At 40.0% G+C, this 21,207-nt stretch overlaps 2 protein-coding genes across 2 annotated transcripts; both read right to left on the bottom strand.

Moving 5' to 3' along the window:
• Positions 1-692: 692 nt before the first annotated feature.
• On the bottom strand, positions 693-6,424 carry LOC308051621 (uncharacterized protein; the record flags this gene model as incomplete). The annotated part of the gene is made up of 6 exons (XM_080362180.1): positions 693-786; positions 1,452-2,488; positions 3,091-3,214; positions 3,728-3,906; positions 4,679-4,812; positions 6,405-6,424. The coding sequence occupies 5 exons, from the start codon at positions 6,422-6,424 to the stop codon at positions 1,689-1,691; spliced, it is 1,257 nt and encodes a 418-aa protein (XP_080218306.1). The 3' UTR covers positions 693-786; positions 1,452-1,688.
• CETN3 (centrin 3) lies at positions 6,046-18,067 on the bottom strand. The gene is made up of 5 exons (XM_080362571.1): positions 17,943-18,067; positions 15,326-15,461; positions 13,460-13,574; positions 11,564-11,755; positions 6,046-7,166 (listed from the first exon to the last, which is right to left on the bottom strand). The coding sequence occupies exons 1-5, from the start codon at positions 17,957-17,959 to the stop codon at positions 7,123-7,125; spliced, it is 504 nt and encodes a 167-aa protein (XP_080218697.1). The 5' UTR covers positions 17,960-18,067; the 3' UTR covers positions 6,046-7,122.
• Positions 18,068-21,207: the final 3,140 nt, after the last annotated feature.

The raw sequence follows: 21,207 nt of genomic DNA, 5'->3' as shown, positions 1-21,207 counted from the left end.
AAATGAGAAGTGGGTTCAAGACATACACATAAGTATTCAGCACAACAAAGTCCAGTCCTAAGGCCCAAAGTCTGGAACAACAGAAGGAGGGCATTTTCAGTCTCCTCTCAAGCTACAATGGAGAAGGCATTTCTGAGTAAATTGAGCCTGCACAGATACAGCTGCAGGATGGACACAGATACCCAAAAGGGTCTGCAAGGCAGCAAACTTGAAAATCTTGCTCAAGACTTTGTGCGTGACCTTGTTCCTGCTGTTGGTTAAAGACACGTCTGCTACTCGGCCATTAGTCCCATGTGCTCTGATCAGTCAGCCTTCCTCCCCCGACACACATGAGTGGAGCAGCATCTCCGGCCACTCGTAGCTCAAATCAAGGCAGCTATGGAAGATATTGGGGGTGAGGGAGACTGCAGAAAGAAGGTAGGGGCATTGAGGGATGAGGGAAGAGATCCAAGGAGATGGGACTACCGAGACATATGTGAAGTGGGGTAACAACCATGGCACAAATTTTAGTGGTCTGTCCATTCCCTCCACTGTGCATCTCCAGTCCAAATGGTGTACTTCGGGCAAGGGAAAATGCTCTTTGAATGGAACACCCGTGTAGACATAGGCAACATTAAAGACGCTGTTTTATTAATTAAAATGACAAAAAGTTAAAGTCTTCAAAAGAGCAAAAGTGAACATGCAAGAAGAAAGGGTAGTGAAGAAAGCTCCTGGTTTGGCTGCAGGACTGTAAGTTGATGTCTATGATCAGCACCTCTCCAAAGGCCACATGGGTGCTTAGCACATCTGAAAGAAAGATGACAGTAAAAAAAGCTTTATGAATGAAAACTTACTGTCTTAAGAATATATTGTTTTCCCAAGCAGCTCTCAAAGACGGAGATAAAGGTTTAACGACTTAGTTAAGCAAGAGCAGTAAATATCCAAGAGACCATACCCATCATTTCAGATTCCAATTTCACTGCAAAGAGCTTCAGCCCGTGGGGCTCTCCAGGTTTATTGTGGACAGCAATGCTCACATTCTTCAGGATTTTTAAAAGAGCTTTGTTAAAGAGGAAGCTGTTTGTGCATTAAATCCCACACGTTATTCATGTGCCATATGTGTGTGTACCTAGCAAAGCTGGAAACCACATTTGCTACCTCCCAGAAAGATCACCCTAAACCCCAGGCCAAGTTCAAGTCCAAGTCCATTAAAGTGAGGGTAGTTGTACAGAAAATAAACAAGGCATTGAGTAGCCAGAATAGAAGAAGTACAGTGAGGGGGAAAAAAATAAAATATATATATATACACATATATGTACATGTATCTGTAGACTGTTGCTTAAACTGGGGAGCAGTTGACTTTCAGCAGAGTAATAATAAAACTAAAACTAAAAAAGAGACACAACAGTTTTAGAGCCTCCCAAAACTCTTTTGAAAAAAGAAAGACGTTGTCAGCTAAAAACGTTACTTACATTCAAAGCTTCAGGAGCCGCTGAGCTCTGACTTTGTGGACTATCACAAGATGTTGCTTCTTGGCACGTCTCATCCTCCCATGTCTGTGTTTTCCCATCTTCCACTACAGGGTGAGATTGTTCTTCCTCACTTTCTCTGCAAGCTTGCTGACCTGTCTGTTGATCTGGAATTTCCAGAATCTCCTCAACATATTTTTTGTTTAATTTAGGTGGGTCTGTGTCTAGGGGGTCTTTGGTTTAATCTTCTGTCACAGTTAGTTCCAGTGTTGAATTCTCAAGTCTCACACTTTCCCTTGAGATATCTTCAGGGCTGGTCACAATTGGTAAAGGATTCTGACTTTGTCCATCTTTCAGCATCTCCAAAGTCAACAGCACGTCTTTGGTGTTTCCGGCAGCCGCATTAATTTCTGCAGACTCTATTCTCATAGCAGGTTTCACTGTTCCTGATGGCTGGAGCTCTTGTTCGTTACCCGGTATCTCTCCTTCTCTCTGGGTAGGTGCCTTGACAGGAACACCTTTGGATTTCTTCCTTGGGGTCACTAACCTTTTAAATGATTCCCATGTTGATAAGTGTTGATGTGGTTCACCCTGTTCCCCTGAATAAAATTCTTTTCTTTTGGCCTTTGGCTTCTTCCAAGGCAGTTTTTTGAATCCTGTACCCTTGAAAGGGCTGCTTCGTCGTTCAGCTGTTTCTGGAGAAGACAGCAGCTCAGCATCATTAGTGATCCCTCCTGGAGGCCTCTTTGCAACAGCCTCTTCAGGACATATTCCTGCACTTATTTCATCTGGGTTTAGGAGTTTCTCTGGCACCTCCTTCTCTTTCCCTCCTTCTACAGCTTTTGTTTCCCTTTTACCAAGATCTTCTGACACTTGCACTACTTTTTCTTCCTGATCCGCTTCTATATCTGCTTTCTCCTTCACCCTCTCCCGAACACCAGCTGCTGCCACCTCCTCTCTTGGTCCCTGCTCCTCACGCCTGCTGAGCTGTTCCTGCTCATCGGCTCCAGCTGCTCTGCTGCCACAGGCTGCTCTGGCTCCTTCTCATGCACTTCCACACTTATTGCTGGCACAATTTTCTTCTCAGCTTCTCAAACTCACATTTCTTCTCCTTTGCACTGGGTGCAGTTATTAACATTGACCATGCCTTTTCTTGCTCTTCTTCAATGGGACGAGACTGGAGTTCACCTTTTCCAGGCTTCTGAAAACTCTTTTTTTGAAATGCAGTTCATCCGAGTGAAAAATCTTCTGAATCAGGATGTGGAAGCAGTGGTGGAAGCAGCTGAATGAGAACAAAGCTCATTGGCTTCTGGTTCTTTATGAGATTCCTGTGCTGTTTTCCCATTTTTCTGCATGTCTTTGGTGTTTCCTTGTGCACAGGGTGTTTCCTCAGGTTTCCCCATTTCTTCTGAACTAATTTCTTTTTGATCATCTGCTCCTGCATGGACTCATCTTTCCTTTTTTACAGTAAAAGCCAGTTGAACTGGTTTTGGTTTTCCCCTCTTTTCCTTCTTCCCTCTGAAGGTGAATCCAACATATTTAAAAAACTTTAGAAAACTCAGCTCCTAAGACTGTGGCTCAGACCTTTGGTCAAGTTTTTCTGTGTCTTCTTCCAAAGCCGGCCGCTGTTTAGTTGTAGAACCATCCTTGTCGTCATCTTTCTCGGCACCTACACCCTCCTTGGTGCTTGAGGCACATGGACTTGCCTCCATGCTTTCAGTGTCTTCCCTCAAACATACACTGAAATGTTCTGTTTCTCCAATTGTCTAAAAACACAAAGATAAACACAAATTTGGTGTTGAAGAAGAATTTCAGGGGTTTACAAATAAACAGGATTACTGCAAGTGGGGAATGATACAGGTGTTCTATTTCCAAAGTAAGAGATCAGATAAAAGACTAGCATATAAAGGCACCTCTTCATCTTCATGAGAAGCATGCAAAAGATTTTCACTTATTCTAAATTCATGTGTTCATAACACCATAAGACAAAGAATGCACATCACTGAAATGCTTTTCAGGTGAAAAGAGCTGAATAACTATTACAAAACCTGCTAGTTGAGCTTGAAGGATCATTTAATGCATTATTTCTTGATTATAAAGCAACATCATTAATACAATCACTGTCTTGTCTTTCTATTCCTTGATTTCATGTAACATGCCACGTTCAGGTACTGCCAAGGAAAACCTTGTCGGCATCTTCACATTTGGAAAAGCCTTGTACTACAAGTATCATGTCAAACGTCCTATTGAGGTGACAGGAGTTTTACAATGTCACTCACCTTCACGTGGACACGGTTCCCATTGATATACGAGTGTTTCAATCCCAGCTTCACACAGTTCCCAAGCTGCAGGAGCGCTCCAGCACGCACACCTGCTCCAGTCTCAGAACTGCTGAGCGCTGTGAGTCGTGAAACTGCTGGTGTCACACACACAGAACTGCTGGTGTCCCCCCGGCACCCTACAACCAATCCAGACCAAACAGCCCTACAGAAAAGCCCCGAGTAGTTTACCCTTCATCAACAAAGAACAGGGGAAACACTTTGTCTGACTCTGGATACTCGCAGTATAGTAATGTAATGCTCCAGCAGTTCCTATTGTGAGTACAAGGGGATGCAATACGATAAAACAAAATGTAAAAGGTCAGTATCTGATATAGATGACCAATGTCCAATAAAAGCACTAATGTTTTGGAACTCATTTCAATATTTTTCTGGTTTTGCAACCAGTTCTAGGACATCTCTGTGGACATTTTCTTCTGATGCCAAGTTTGCCATCATAAATGTTTGGGATTTTTTTCAAAACAAGCAATCTTACATCACTTAACACGTTTGTCGCTGCTCCTGCAGTCCTCCAACTCCGCTCTTCTGCTTCTCTGTATGTTTTCAATACCACTCGTTGCCGCTTTCCTGCTGGTTGTACCTTGCCACTCAGGGGGGACAAGAATCAATAACTTACATAGCGTATATGTCAAAATTCAAGAGGTGTTACATTATTTTTCAGTGATATGCCAAGGTTCCTTGTTGCTACAGTAAGATACATTAAAACTGCAACTGTTGTTGGTTGGTGAATATCAAGAAAAGCCAACGTAAATTGCAACACGCCCAGTACACGAAACAGCAAGAAGCTCATCGGTCAATAGCACAAAACATGCCTGGTTTTGGAATGTAAAAGTCTCCCAAACAATGAAATTCAGAGAAAAAGGCAAATATGGAGACAATGTGACTAAATACTATGCTGACGGTTTCTTTTTTCGCCTGTGCCACTCCCACAGTCTGAGTAACCTTCAAGACCGCTCCAGTTGACTGGGCCGTGCTTAGGGAGCATTGCTCTATCGGGATTTGGCCCATAGCAAGTGCTGCCACATCTGCAAGAATAAACTACAATTTTTCAAGTACATTGCAAATGCTGAAAATAAGGCCTCAATCCAGAAGAGAGAAATTGCATCTTGCTGGAAGTGACCTCTATCAAGAAATAATTACCAGCCACCTACAGAAGAACAGAATGCCAATATCCCTGTAAAAGGCAGTTGTTCAACAGCTGCAGCCGAGTATTAGAAAAGTGGCACATTCAGAATAAAGCTATTATTCTTGGGGAAGAAATTTTTGATGACTACTAAGGGACCTTTTAAGTTCTCTATCACTTCCACTGTCTGCAGAAAATAAAAGTGTCTCTGAAATAGTTGACATAAGAAATTCAAAGCCAGAGAATACTGAAGCGAATAATACCCATAGTGTTCCTAGAAAACACTTGTTAAGAGCAGTTCACAGGCTTGGTCCGAAAAACTGAATCTTTTCCCTTAAATATTCACCTCCCAAACAAATCTGCTAAGACTGCAAAATACTGGTTAAAAACTGAGTGGGTTTGTTGCAAGTTTTTTAATGGTAGGTTTCTTTAAACTAAGTTTTAAATTTTAGGTGGGTGTTTTTTGCTATTGGAATCTGAAACATTTTATTTGACCTAAAAGAAGTTTGCTCTATTTATTTCCAAGCAAGATTTTCTCTTGCATGGCAGAATGCTTTAACTCTTATTTTCCCCCTTTTCCAAATATTATACTGAAATTAATATAAAAAATAATGTCCATACTGTATATAGCAGAATTTTTGCCCCATAAGCACCAATCTTCATCCTGCAAATACTTCATTATATTTACTTTTTGAGCAAGAACGTGCATATAAAATCTGCCTCTGATACAGCACAGAGGAAGTTTTACTCAAACTTGAAGACTAAGACATTAAACAAACATTAAGAAGACTGCAATTTCCTGGCTAATTCCTTCACTCCCATAAATTTCATGTTAATTTTAACCCTCCCATTTTCCCCCATTATATTTTCATCATTAATTTTGAAAATAATCAAAATGAAAGTATCTGAAAAGGAAGCATGTCCTTTTCTAGCAAAAGCTTTTGAGAAGACGTCTCTCTAAACAAAAGTTATCCGGCATGTCAATCCCAGCTGATGGTTTGGTCAGTAATATGGAGCCACTGCTGGTTGTTCTGAATTGCTCTAACTTTCTGTATGAATAGACTGATATTGATGGCTTAATAGAGAGCAATACAAATAAGAATGCTACAATATACACTCAAAAAATAATCGGAAAAATTTATTAACTTGGATGACCTTAACTTCTGCCTCCTATAAATTCCAAGCTCTGATTTTTTTGTGCAGACCAAACCTGTTCAGAACCACAGGATTACAGTTAAAAAGCAGCTGCTTTTCTGACAGTAAAGATGAACACAGGATTAGCCAAAATTTAAAGTTACATCTTTTGATAGATAAGGAAAGCAAAATTTAAAAAGAAGAAATAATTACTAGTAGACAGGAAATTTGGAAGACGAACCAATGAGGACTCGAAGACATCTGGCAAACTAGAAATACATCCAGTCTCTTCAACTACTTTAAAAGTTAATTCCCTATGATGCTTTTCTTCTAGCTAGATAATGCAGAGAGAGGACATACTCATCATAAACAGCTGTCATTGTCTCCACAGGTATGAGAGCTGTAGATACTAAAGAGAGTTGCTGGCTGACAAGTGGATGATTTAAGCACATTTTTGATACAGTTTATCATCACGCATAGTTGCTTGCCCTTTGCTATCAGACAGGGGTAACACAGAGTTAATAAACTGCATCTTAAGGGATGTAAATGCTTGCTCATTTAAAGTTAACATTCATCTAGAACAGTGGAAACCTACAAATAAAAAAACAATCATTTTCCCCAAACGATTTTATGTTATAGTCCAGTTGAGATTAAACTAAAAAATAAGACTTTCAAGTAGCAATAGTAAAGAACATTTTATTAAAATTGAAATTTGTCAAACCTTATGTATCAAAACTAAGGCCACAGCTAATGCTAACACAAAGTCAACCTCAAAAGGTTCTTATAATATGAAGCAATTTAGAAACCCTATACAAAGCTATTTTACAAATGAGTACTCAAACATTCGGAAATGCAGCATTACTTACTTGTTCTAAAATTGTATCAATTATTCTAGTCATAATATTTAATGATACAAAATACTGAACTATCAGTGCATATAACCTGTCTCTACTTTGGTCCTGCAAGGAAAGTAATTTTCTGCATCACTCCAGCTACAGAAATGAATGGAAATACAAAACATGGTAATGGAAGCTGCCAATGATTCCTCCCTTTTGTGTTGGGTTCATTTCTTCTGATGTTAAATATCTCCAGTCATAATAGCAATGAACTCTTCTTGATTAACTGTAGAAAAAGAGAAAAATCATTAGACAAACAGTAAACATCCACAAACCATAAAAGAAAATAACACATATCTGTATTATACTTTTTTACTTAAAGGTCTCCCAGTTAGTTTCTGTTGTGTCTGATCCACTACTAATCAGGCTTTACAAGTTTGGATTTTTTTGCTTCTAGAACAACAGATTTTGCACTTTTTCCATATGAAAGGAAAATTCATAATGAAATCTAAATTATGTAGAATATTTAAGCCAGAATATAGCTCACTATAACAAGCTATCATCTCTCATCACTAAAGTGAACATATTCTAATACAACACGGAAACAAGCACCGAGAAAAGTATGCAAAAACACACCTATGCAAAATCACTTTATTATTAGGATTTTTAAAGATGTATGAAAATGTTAAAAATTATAGATAGATTTTGTTAAGTAAGTGCATCTCAAACAACAATGCTGCAGCTCCAGTTACAATCAAACTTGGTTTTTTTCTTAAAATCATGATTCAGACATTTACGTCCAATCTTCCCCACAGCCCAACCATGGTAGTCCTCTCTCTCTCAAATCTGTAACACTTGCCAAATACAAAATGAATTTAAAGATCATTTACTAATGATTCCATAAAATAGCTAGAATTAAAATGGACTTTTCCCCATCTGCACTTTCAACATTCTTTAGTGATAATTAACAGATATTTTACACAACCGGACTTGAAGAAATTAAGTTATAATAATAAATCAATTAGCAGTCATTAATTATTTTGCCGCACTTATACCTGAGCTATTGACCTTACTCATATGTTAATACAGAGCTACCGTAAAAGAGTTAACCAATGAAAATGTTCACTCTGCAACTAATTACTGTAGTGGGGAATGATTAGAATAAGTCTGTGATATGGAAAAGACCAGACACATATGAGGAATTCTCCCTGACAATTACCTGTCCCAGTCAATGTGTCCACACTATTCCTAAACAAAGCACTGCAAAGCAAGAGCTACGTTCACAGCTAGAAGAAAATAAAACAAATTATACGATTTTAAATAATAAAAAATTAAACCTACATCTGCCCTTCTGTGACACATTGGAAAAAAAAAAAAGAAGTAGATTTAGTATAGCTTAGGACACTATACTCTGAAATATTGGTCCATCCTATAGCTACATAATGTACTTCACATAAGCACTGCGTTGTCTGTATGACTTCAAAAAGCATTTCCACACTTTTATCAAGGTAACAACACAGTAAGAGCAAAAATACAAACATCCTCCCCAAAATATTCTCTGGTTTAAAACATCTGTGTTAAATAATGCTGCAAAGTGGAAATACAGTATTATAACTACAAGCAAATTTGGTAACATTCACACAAACTGCAAAGAGATGCACAGTTACAATTACCAGTAACCCAGTTCATCCTAGTTAATCATCCTCAGACTTAGCATTTGTTCACAAGTCAAGCACACTGAAATTAGAAGAGATCACAGTCTTTTTTAGGGTCAGATTTCCCGTAATTCCACAACATAAATGTCCAAGAAAGAATGAACTACTATCACAAACTAATATGAAGAAAATATTGACTTGGACTCTGGAGACTTAAAGGACTATACTATTTCAGTGGAGGGTTTTTTTTTTCCTAATTCTGTGCCAAAATCTGAGACCTAACACTGGACAGTGTTTTCTACAAATGTACCCACAAAAGATGACAAAACCTGCATGAACTGAGAGCACCAAGTTTCTAAAAATAGTCACAATCCAAAACAATCAATTCCTAAGACCAGGAATATGAAAATAAGACTATTTACCGTTTTACAGAAGACAGAAATATATATAAAATACTTTTTTTCTATAGAAGCCTATACACAGCTCAGAGGTTTCACTGGAAACACAAGGGTTCAAGTAGTCTCAGTATCATACAACAGACCTTATTTTACTATGAGTAAAACAATCTCTCAAATCTAAGAATAGTATTACACCACAAGCGGTATTATTCCTGTATTTGATGTATCAATTAAAAACGCCACAAACTAAGAGTTTCACTTTTCTTTTTGGCAGGAAAAGGAGAATTAGATTACAGCAAGATTTTGCTACATGACCCAGATGTTTGAAGCTCAGTAGAACAGTGATTCACAGGATTATTTACTTTTTCAGAATGCATCTTAAAAAGCTAGAAACAGCACCAGTTTTCTTTGAAGAAAACATACAGAACCTTAAGGATAAACAGCACCATACACAAACATTATGCTGTCAGTCTTCCATATTTGATCTCATACTTGACTGTTCTAGAGAATGAATGGATACATAAATAACACAAAATTGAGCCACCCACTCTTAGATTATCAACTTGAATTAAAAAATGTAGCACTGACCGAAATTAATCGTGACTTGGGAACCTTCCTGAAAGGAGCTAATGGTCTACATTCAATTTGTAGTGACCAAATAGCCACATGACAGAAAACCTTCTGTGATTCTGACATCTCAGTTGGCAGCTCCAGGAGAGTGACAGGCAACAAAATGTGATTGCAGATGACTTGTACTCTCACTCATCTCTAAAGCCACACCTTCAAAAAAAGTAAGATGAATCTGAAAATAAAAGTAAAGCTAGTAATGCAATGTCCCTACCATTCTTCCTTTTAAAAGCAAAACAAGTTGAAAATTAAAGTATCTACCTAGATTAGCAATCAATCTAACAGACTGAAAAAACAGGCATGATTCCTTGCCTGCTATACAGCTAATAAAAAGGAAGTAAATGGGTATCCTGTAGTCTACCGGAATTCACCGCTGCAATGCTGTTGCGTCACTGCACGGTTATGTGCAAACAGGATTTTCAGTTTTCACTGGACTAACCTGCTTCAATTACCCTATAGGAAACACTGAGAAAAAAATGAGATGCATTTTCTCAGGATGCAGCTCCAAGAAAATCTGATCAAGCAGTAAGATAGTTCAGGGATCTAGGCAGCAAGAAAAGTAACAGTTAAAAACCTAAGCGAATAATTTCTCCTGGCTCAGCCCCCTTAAACATCTCACCTGTGGGATCTGATACTGCCAGTACAAGAAACAGGTGGGAAGACACAGCTGGGAGCGTGGCAGAACATCAGAATTGTGCAGTATGGATTTATTAAGGAACCATGGCCTCAGATCATAGGAAGGTATCAGAAAACAACAGCTCCAAACGGAAAGAAATCACACACTTTTCTCAACCGGTATCAGTGTCAACATTAACTCTCTCCTGGAAGTTGAATCACTGATTTTTCACTATCTTTGTCTCCAGGCATCCTATTTACAGCACTACAATGGAACAAAAGTCTTGCATTTCCACGCCACTGATCATGTTTAAAATGTCCTGCTCTTCCTCTTGAAAGAAAAGGGGTTCTTTCAGCACATAACTGTACTCCAAAGTGTGAAACAGCACCTATCTCAAGCAACATAGAGAGGAGGAGTGTCTGTCACAAGGCAGACAACACTTCTTTTTTTTTCCACTTGTAGTGAGAGTTTTGAGTCCAACAGGTGGCAGCTCATGAGCAGAAATACTATTGAAACTGGAAAAGTTGATGAACTGCTAAGGAAATCTCAGACATGAGTCTGAAAGAAAAACTCAAAAGTAGGTTTTGATGACAATGTATACAAGTGTTTATATACATGGTCTCAAGTAAGCAGTCTCTGAAATTCATATGCTAAGGTTTTTGGTGTAAACATACGGGGGTTTTCAAATTAATGGAAAAAAATCTAAGTTTCAGCGCTCACAAAGGTTTAATAAGCACAGTATCAAACTTGATTTGTTAATTCATTCTTTATCTAGCTAAGAAATCCCTTTGCAGCCCACTCTGTATGGACCTTGTGTCAGTTGCCCTGAGCGATTTTTCACACTGTGTTCCTCAGCACTCTTAAGTTCTTAAGCACTCTTAAGTATGTTAAAGGTCCATCCAAGCTGATCCCACACAGACCATTAACATGGTTTATTAACTTAATACTCCACACCTAACACACTGAAATCGCAACATCGACATCACCACTTAAGAAATATTAACTGGGCAATCAAAGAGTTGTTCTTAGCACTTTAATCCTCTTACTGATCTAGAAGGAAAAAATAATGTAATGTAGGTACATGGTATCTCCCATGCTCAATTACTTCCACCTTGAACTATATTTTCACCAATCTTTTAACAGACACTGGTTGAATAAGAGTTAGTGGTGAATCAACTTGAGAAATCAACTTGATTTTTAGACTCCAACATGTGTTTCCAGGACTCACAGCTGTCAAAAACAACTATTAATTAAATTAAGTTTGAGTTTAAAGTTATTTAGAACGAAACCAAAGAGGATATCTTCACCAAAAAAAAACCAAAAACCAACATTTAAAAAGGGGAGGAAATTAAGAACAGACTGTATGGGTTTTTGTGCTAACACGTACTTTCTCCATCTCCATCTTTATCAAATTCTTCAATCATAGCCCGTAGTTCTTCATCAGACATATTTTCACCCAATTCTCTAGCAACCCGGCGCAGGTTTCTCAGACTTATTTTACCAGAGTCATCATCATCAAACAATTTGAATGCCTTGAGTATTTCTTCTTGTGGGTCTCTGTCCAATATCCAGTCTGTCACTGTAAGAAGGACATGTAAGTTAGATTAAAAAAATTCTAAAAAAAGTAAACTCAGAATGACCTTAGGTGAAAAACAGAGACTTCTGATTTCACCTGTTCTTTCATTTCTAGTTATTTCAATTCAGCATGCATATTTGGCTGTTACCTGACCTCTCTTCCCTATCTTTCTTTTCCCAAGCTGAGTTTCTTTTTGGGACAAACCTGTTGCAGTGGAAAACTACATGGCAATTTAGACACGGTCAGGTTTTCAACACACTTTTCAATAGGAACTAAAAATATACACATGCCTACTCTGCTTCAAACTTAACATTCAGAAAAACCATCACCTCTGACAGATGCAGACATGTGATTTTTTTTTTTTTTTTAATTTCATATATTTTGATCAGGATGGAATTTTGACTTGGAGAGAACATAGAAACTAATAAAAGTAAATTAATAAAAAATACTATAAAGTATTCACATGGAACCTGTCTTTTACATACAAAGCCACACAAACAGAAAAAACAACAAAAACCCTAAGCCCTGGGGTTATGAAAAGGACACCGCTATGAACTGCAAAATGTTAATTCTCAAAGGATTCATTAGTCTTTATTATTCTTTTTATCACAACCACTTGTCAGTTTCTGTAACGGAAAAGACAAACTTGCCACAGAAAATATTTTTCTAGTAATTATTTCAGACACTTATGGAACCAGTCGTAAGTATCTTCACATCTTTGTACCTGCCAGTGTCGTATTACAGGGCTTGGTACTTATGACTTTCATCAAGTCATTAAAAGCACATCAACCTTGTTTCTGCATAAAGAACCACTTAGCATTTGCTACTGTCTGCAGCTGGAATGCCTGCCCTGACTTAGCGAACTAGAAAGGCAAAAATTAGATTCAAGCTCACATGAGCTCACTACAGAAATTAAGTTTCTATATTTACAGAAATCCCTCAGACTTATACTAAATTCGAATATTTTCATCTAAAACAACTACACTGCATGACAGTATTCCATAATTTGAAAACTTCTACCTTTTGTGGCAAAAAGACAACTACAACGTCAGCTGAAGAACAATGAAACACAAGGGATCTAAATACTGCAGGTTACATGATTGTACAAAATAAGACAAAATGTAATAGTATAAGTGTCAGATAGGCTATTCCTACATTTAAAACCATAAATAACTTCAAAATATGACACTGCTCAATAATTGCTCAGCTATATTCAGCAGCTCTTCACAATTAAAGCTCCTATAACCTACTTTGTCTAACTCCCTTATCTTTCTGATAGAAGTGATATCATGTTTAATTCTGTGTCAAGGTCTTATTGCATCAGAGCAGCTCTCAAATCCAATTCAAGTTTAGGACAGGTTATATACCTTTCCAAATATATATTGCACTTTTCTGGAAGAATTTTCCTAGCTTCCCACAGCACTTATTGACATTTTAGGTTAGCACTTACTCCATTGTGTAAGTTTGAAAAATATTAGGACTGTGTATACTCTATTTCCTTTAATATGTTGGCTGTCATTCATCTCTACATTTCATACTGCATATTCAGAATACAAAGATTTACATTCCTCCATTACTGGCTCTTATTAAGAAAAAAATCTCCCAGTTCTATATCATAATAGTACCAGACAACTGAAAAAATACACAAGTATTGCTTCCAAATTGTATAGGCTTAATTTCTCTAAAGGTACACAATCAAACACATACCAACTTCATTAAAATCTTCAAAGGTGATCTTGCCTGTTGCTTCTCGATCATAATCTTTAAGTATTTTCAGTACATCAGCTTTTTTCACATCAAAACCCAAGGCTCTCATTGCCACCTTTTGGAATAAAATGGAAGTGCAACCATATATGAAAATTAAAATACGGATTTCACAATTTATTTTTATTTTCAGTAATTACCCTCTTGACCAAGAGAGAAGGTGCATATCAGTGGTTCAGCAACAATAATAAACACAATTTAAAGGAGGAAAAAAGCTTTGAAGACAAAAATCTCCTAGAATTACTATTAGCAAATGGAACATCAAGTTACAGTGAAAAAAACCCGTAGCCTTTGCATTTTCAAGCACTTCACAGACTGGAGAAAATGCTTCCTAGGACAAGTAAATTTATTTTCCTCACTTTTAAAAATGTTGCAAGTACTTACCCTTTTTCAAAGATAAAACTGAAAATCATTCTACAAATTATTCTTCCTCAGTATTCACATTAAGTGTGTGTTCATGTGTTCATGAGTCCTCTTACAAGTGACTTCACTGCTTTTCCAGTGGACAATATAAACCAACCCATTTTTTTATTTTTCCATTAGGTTAGCAGTACTCATTTAGTTTCCTGTTTCAACTGGAAATTTCTCAGCACACACTACCTTGACTTGCCTCAAATTGATGAAAATACGCTAACTCGCAAGTGGAAAACCAAAATGCTACTGGATGTAGTCATTCAAAAACCTATGCTATATGCTGACTTTGTAGAGAAGGAGATCGTTCTTTTGTTTATATATCTCTGGTTTTCCATAGTATTATCTTCAGGGCCACAATATTTAGTTAGACAGCTAAGAAACAGCTTTGCAAGTAATCATGACAGCTGGGAATTCAAAGTGTACGGTAACTGGAAAAAGCACATTAACAGTCTCAAAACAGTTCCCGTTACTACCTTTCTCACTGTGGATTCCAGCAAAAATAAAATATCTCAATTCCTAAATGAAGATAAGTGAATTCCTATACTTAGAACATTCCTGTAACAGAAATTAAAGAAAAAATAAGACTTTTTTTCTCTCCTAGAGTTAGTTGGTAGAGCCAGAATGTGGAGCCAGCAAGTTGAATATGATATTCCTTCCCAAAAGAACCTCAGACAATAAGTGACAGAAGCACTTGCCTCTCCAAAGCCATTTTTTATTCTTGATGCAGTATAATCAGAATTAAAAATATCATTAAAGACTTAAAGAAGCTTTAGTAAACTTAGTGTGCTACTTCTAGAGACTTCCAGACAGGAGGACTCGCTAGGCAAGACTATCACACTAACCTCCATTTGCCAATAGCTATTGAGAAGAGAAGCCTTTGTTGGGAAGGACAACTGCTGAGCCTTACACACACACAGCGAATATTGTACCTCACTCCTACAATCCACAGGCTCCCTGCTGAAGAATGCAAGTGGGTAAACTCTGGCTTGTCAACAGTTTTACAAGTTTGATTCATATCTCTTACCTACATATATGAAACCTGTGGATTTTCAGGGGTTATGCAGTGCCTTTACAAAGAACCAAACAGCTTTCCAAGAGCTTTTCCCACTTTGTCATCTGTCCAAGCTAAACCCTGGGAAGTGTTCAGACCAGTGTTATTGCTACAATAATTCTGTTACCATGTCAAGTATATGGTGCGGGAAGAAAAGCTCGTTCTTACACCAATAAAGTATTTCCTGATTTTTTTGCCTTCCCCCAAATATCCTCCTTCCTTTAGTTCAGCAAGAGATTTTGAACATGGAGCATATTTAAAGACACAGCCAATATCTTAAAAACTCGCTGAGAAACAGATATATATTATCTGCCACAAAATTGTTTAAGTTGAAAAACTTTTACCTTTAATTCATGATAATTTATTGCTCTATCTTTATCTGTATCAAACAACTCAAAGGCATCTTTAATTTCTTGCTTCTGTTCTTCAGTCAGTTCTCTTCTTTTCTTCTTTTTAGTTTTGTCTACTGAAAGTTCATTCCTATGCAAGAAAAAATATATTAACTGTAATTCATTTCTACCAGAAAGATACCACTGCAGATAACATTTTCCACCAAGAAGAAACTCACTATAATTGCATAGATCACCACCTTCTCTATTCAGTCTTTTCCCAGTTTGCCCTCCCAATTTAAAGTAACACTTGAAACAGACAATTCCCTTGTGAAAGCTGAACAACACAGCCACTCCCCCACCCAAACCAAAATCAGTACAGGAGTTTTGATTAACAAATAACAACAACAAGAGAGGATAAAAATAATACCAGTTAAAAAGAATATTTGAGGTTATGTACTATAAGAGATTAGCAGTTGAAATGATGTGACTCTTGAAAACACTTTATTTCTAAACTGAAGCTTAGAAGAAAGCAGTTTCAGACAGACAGGCTGCCGGAGGCTTAACCAGGCCAGACAATTGGGTTGTCCAGCTACTAAAGTGGGTGTTAGGTGCCACCAATCGGCTTTGTTGCCCACAAAGATAAATGGCATTTATGGATTTTTAAAAATCCTTTAATCACACACACACACACTGTTCTAAAATCTTTTTTCTCCACAAAAGAGACAAGCCCTGCCATATCAGCAATTCTTGCTAAAAGATAGCCCTCTCTTCCTTGGCTAGTCTAGAAATAAGAGAGAATTTCAGAAAAAAAGAAAATACATGATGCATATACTGGAAACAGCTGAAAAAAACTGAAAAGGATGGCACTGATTAAAGATATTCAGACCAAGCTAGTAAAGGGTTATGCTGTAACAGTGCTTTATTCACATCAGTGAGACTGACTGCTGTATCCAGAGTAATTGCCTGGTCCATTTCACAGCAAGAATTCTTAAAAAAACATACATTTCAGATTAACAGGTGATATCAACTAAGACTGTTGAAGTATTCAAGCTACATTCTTGGAAGAAGCAGCATATTGTCACTGTGACAAGTGTGGCTAATTCCCATGGTAAATCCCCTCCATTCTGTGATCATGAGGCCACATCAGACATATCTGGGTGTCCACAACCGGACCCAGAACAACAGGAAAGCACAGAACCCTGTCTAGAGGGTTATTACACAGAAGACAGCGACAGGTTCCCCTCAGAGGAACACGGGGAAGAACAAGCGACAGCATCTACAAAATGCAAGAAGAGAAACTGCAGCTGGATCTCAGAGGAAACAATTTCCCAGTGCCAAGTGTTTATGTGTTGGACCAGTTGCACTGGGAGACTGAGGAGTCTCCACAATCAGAAATTTTTGGAACTCAATTGAAAAAAGTTCCCAGCAACCTCATTCATATTAGAGTCGGACCTGCTCTCAGCAGAAAGCTGGACTAGATGACTTCCAGAAGCCATTTCTAACCTAAATCATTGTATATATTAAGTTATGCTCTCAGGAAAGGTGTTTTTTTGGTTTTTTTTACACTCATTTGTTTATTTGCACCAGGCACAAAATACATGCTGTGCCACCTACAGTAAAATGCATAAAAATTACTGATGAGTGAAAAGAAAACTGCATTTCAAATATACTTATTTTCCAAACCTCCTGGAATGAGGTTGGTTTTATTCTCCTTTGTTAAGGATTTGATAATTTTAATCAAAAACAAATATTGAACACAGAGCTGAGATTTAGCTTTCAACAACCACTGAAGCTACACCAGGAAGAATTCCAAATATAGGCAAGAAAAGCACAAGCTGCACAAGCTGGAACTGCCTCAGACTGCAATATCCTCCAAGTGAGAAGTCCTTAGCAGAGCAATTGAGACAGCGTGTTTTCGCCCTGGCTTCAGGTTACTACAGCTTTTGGAAGGACTAAAATAACTCTGAGCTGGCGACTTAATTAGGACTGGGAGAGCAGCTCAGATCCAGAGAACCCACATTTTGTGAGCTGCGATGACAAAATCCACTTGTAAGTCTGAAAGCAGATTAAGGCTGAACTCTCCTGGGAGAAGGATCCAGCTACTCAATTGTTTGTTTAGTGCTTAGCATAAAATATTCTCTTTCAAAAGACACAGCAGAACCTAAATGGAAGTAACTTCGTGCCACCTCTACAACCACCTTTAGCATATGAAGAGTGATGTTCTCAGATTTGAAAATTAAGGACTGCATATGCCGTGTAAGAGTATTAATTATACACGAAGGATTTGCTAGGTATAGAATTGAGAAGCTGGGACGCTTTGCACAACAGCTACCAGAACCAGAAAAACAAAACAAAACAAAACAAAACAAAACAAAACACAAAAGCTTAATTTAACACCTATTAAAAGGCTTTTTGGAGGTTCACTCCTACCACAACCCACAGGCTAGCGCCTGATCCGCCCCCCAACCCCCCCCAAAGGATCAGACAGAAGCGGCTGGAGGCTGCCGATGACCTTCCCCTCACCTCGCGTTCCGCCATTTCCCCGCCGGCCCCCTGAGGGGACAGCGAGGCCCTGAGGGCCTGCCCGCGCTCCAGGGGACGAGGGAAGAACCGCCCGCCTCATACCGACCTCAAGGCCACGCTCATGATGCTGCCGCCGCCCCTGAGCCGGGCCGCAGCGGGCCGGGCAGCACCGCGCCGAACCGCAGTCTCCGCCGCTCGGTCCCGCCGCGCACCCTTCCCCTTGGAAACGCGACGCCGGCACCCGCCAACCGGCGCCCGCCTCCGCCGTCTGATTGGGCGCTGGGAGAGATCTTCCCGCCTCCCCGAGCGCAGGGCGCTCGCTTATTGGCTGAATAGCTGCCACTCAAGAGAGAGCGGGCGTGTCCTCCCGGGGCGGGGTTTCGGCGTGAGGTGCCGTTACCCACAATGCTGCGCGGCGCCTGTAGCCTGAGGCGGGGATGGCAGGCGGGAGGCGGCGGGAGCTGCGGTTCCGTTCGTCTCCGTTCGCCTCTGAGCGCGGCTGGCGGGCTCCCAGGGGCACTTCGGAGCGGGTGTGTCGCCTGCGCTCGCCCCTCTCTAGCCTGCGTGCGCTGGGCTGTGGCACAAAAGCTCACAGAATCGCAGAACGTCAGGGATTGGAAGGGCCCTAGAAAGCTCATCCAGTGCAATCCCCCCATGGAGCAGGAACACCCAGATGAGGTTACACAGGAAGGTGTCCAGGCGGGTTGGAATGTCTGCACAGAAGGAGACTCCACAACCCCCCTGGGCAGCCTGGGCCAGGCTCTGCCACCCTCACCATGAAGAAGTTTCTTCTTATATTTAAGTGGAATCTCCTGTGTTCCAGTTTGCACCCATTACCCCTTGTCCTATCACTGGTTGTCACCAGCAGAGCCTGGCTCCATCCTCCTGACACTGCCCTTTTCCATATTGATCCCCAGGAATGAGTCCCCCCTCAGTGTCCTCTTGTCCAGCTCCAGAGCCTCAGCTCCCTCAGCCTTTCCTCACACGGGAGATGCTCCACTCCCTGCAGCATCTTGGTGGCTGCGCTGGACTCTCTCCAGCAGTTCCCTGTCCTGCTGGAACTGAGGGGCCACAACTGGACACAAGATTCCAGGTGTGGTCTCTCCAGGGCAGAGCAGAGGGGCAGGAGAACCTCTCTGACCTACTGACCACCCCCTTCTAACCCACCCCAGGTACCATTGGCTTCCTGGCCACAAGGGCCCAGTGCTGGCTCATGGTCACCCTGCTGTCCCCAGGACCCCCAAGTCCCTTTCCCCTACGCTGCTCTCCAACAGGTCATTCACCAACTTATACTGGAACCTCGGGTTGTTCCTGCCCAGATTCAAGACTCTACACTTGCCCTTGTTATATTTCATTAAATTTTTCCCCGCCCAGCTCTCCAGCCTGTCCAGGTCTCTGATGGCAGCACAGCTTCCAGTGTCACCCACTCCTCCCAGCTTGGTGTCATCAGCAAACTTGCTGACAGTCACTCTATTCCCTCATCCAAGTCGTTGATGAATATACTAAATAGTACTGGTCACAGTACTGACCCTTGAGGCATGCAGAAATGTTTGGGGAGCCTTTACTGTAAGGAGCCACTGAAGAAAGAATGTTGTTTTTACAAAACTGGGGACCTGGCACCTGACCCCGGTAGGGGGGGCAAGGACTGAGAGACATCAGACTATGTATTCTTAATGAAAACCAAAATCTATTTGAACTCATCCTGGAATGCATACTGATTACTGTATTTAGAAATTAAGCTGCAGGGAAGGGTAACCAAAGAGGAATCCTTATTTTAAATAAATCAATAAGGTGAGAGGGTTGTTAGAATTAGATGAATGAGATAACTGAGGCAGGCATTGGGTAGTCTTTAAACCCTGCAGTACCAACCAGTGGGGAGCAGGGGAGGGAATTTGTGGCCAGAATTTGTGGGGGATATCATCAGGGGCTTTTTGCCCTATCCTGTGTCCCTGCCTTTAGGGATAACACCTGGTCCTGCAAAATCGTTAATAAAATACACTTTGCTGAGAGATCTTGCTTGGGCCTGTTATAGTGGTAAGATGATAGTTTCCTACAATACATAAGCACGTTCTTGGTAATATGGAGATACATGCAGGCATAATATTCAGAGTATATGGGAACACTTTTATCAAGTCTTTCTGATTGTGTATTGACTTTACCCTCCTAAAAACTTCAGGGGGAAGCATTGTATATCCCCTGAAAATGGAGGACCTTCCTATATAGTCCCGGTTCTGATTGCCATGGATATTTCTGTGCTTTGCAAGCCAGCGAATGAACGAACATTGTGTATTGTGTGGGTGGTGAAAATACTCATTTTGCTGACAAGAAAAAACAGAAAAAGTGCTGCCTTGGTGGTGTGATCTGTGACATGACAGATGCCTCTTGTGCCTGGTGATTCGGGGTGCCCTGAGCAGGCAGGGCTGTTTAATAACAAGTGCTTAAACAGTACAGTCCAGCCTTACTAGCTGGACAATATGGATGTTCAAATTTTTCCTGATATTTTACTGAGCAGCCTGGGTAAATTCACTGAAAAACTTGGGCAGTGAAAAATACTTTCAGGCCTTTCAGACCAGCTTCCTTGGGGACTCATAGCATGTCTTGAAGGTGTCTGGCATCTGCAGACACCTAGTTTTCCAGTAATTAATTGTTAGCAACTTGACCCCAGTACACACTGTTGGATCTGAAGAGCCGGATTCAGTAGGTGTGGTCAAGACACATTTTTCCTGAATAAAGTCAAGCAGAGATGAGTCTTGTTTGGCTCTCCATATTGTCTCTAGTCTGCATATCAAGTAGGCAGAGGCACTGTGAGAAGTTTGTAGCTGACCTCTCTTAACAGATTCTAGCTTTGTAAATAAAAGCACAAACCACTGGTAGGTTTGATCTTCAATGTGTGCTGTAGTGAGATTTTTGGTTAGAGGTTTTTCATTTAACTCCTTGCTGTTTGGATATGTTTGCAAATAGATGCATTCATCTGAGCAACAGTGTGAATGCTTTCAAATCTTTTTTTTCACTTGTTTGAGGTGAGGAGTTGAGTGCGGGTCCTGAATATGTATCTTAGTGCCAGTAGCTGTGCAGTCAGTCCGTACTGGTCACATTGAGGCCGTAGGTACTGTGTAGTAAACAAACAAGCACATATAACCACAAGTTTTGTTTGTGTGTGTTTCATGCAACATATTTATGTGGCCAGAGAAAAGGAGAGCATTAAGTGAATGGTGAGAATGCTCACTGGGAGCATGGAGGAGGTGGGGTCAGGGTCTTGTGTGTACCAGCAAGCCCAAACTGCCCTGTCTCACCTGGGACCTGTACCCCTCTGCATACTGGTCTTGAAGCTAGCCCAGAGCCCCTTGATCCTTGCGCTGGAGATAAACCTG

The sequence above is a fragment of the Nesoenas mayeri genome, assembly GCF_963082525.1.
Source record: "Nesoenas mayeri genome assembly, chromosome: Z".
Lineage (NCBI taxonomy): Eukaryota > Metazoa > Chordata > Aves > Columbiformes > Columbidae > Nesoenas > Nesoenas mayeri.
The sequence above is the reverse complement of the archived record's forward strand: the minus strand, read 5'-3'. Positions and strand labels throughout refer to the sequence as shown.

What these genes read in the sequence shown, in the direction of transcription:
- CETN3 (XM_080362571.1), bottom strand. An exon ending in TGAAGATTTTAATGAAGTTG is followed by an intron (nt 11,756 to 13,459) that starts GTATGTGTTTGA and finishes TCCTTCTTACAG; the next exon opens with TGACAGACTGGATATTGGAC. An exon ending in TAAAGATGGAGATGGAGAAA is followed by an intron (nt 7,167 to 11,563) that starts GTACGTGTTAGC and finishes CTTTTTCTACAG; the next exon opens with TTAATCAAGAAGAGTTCATT.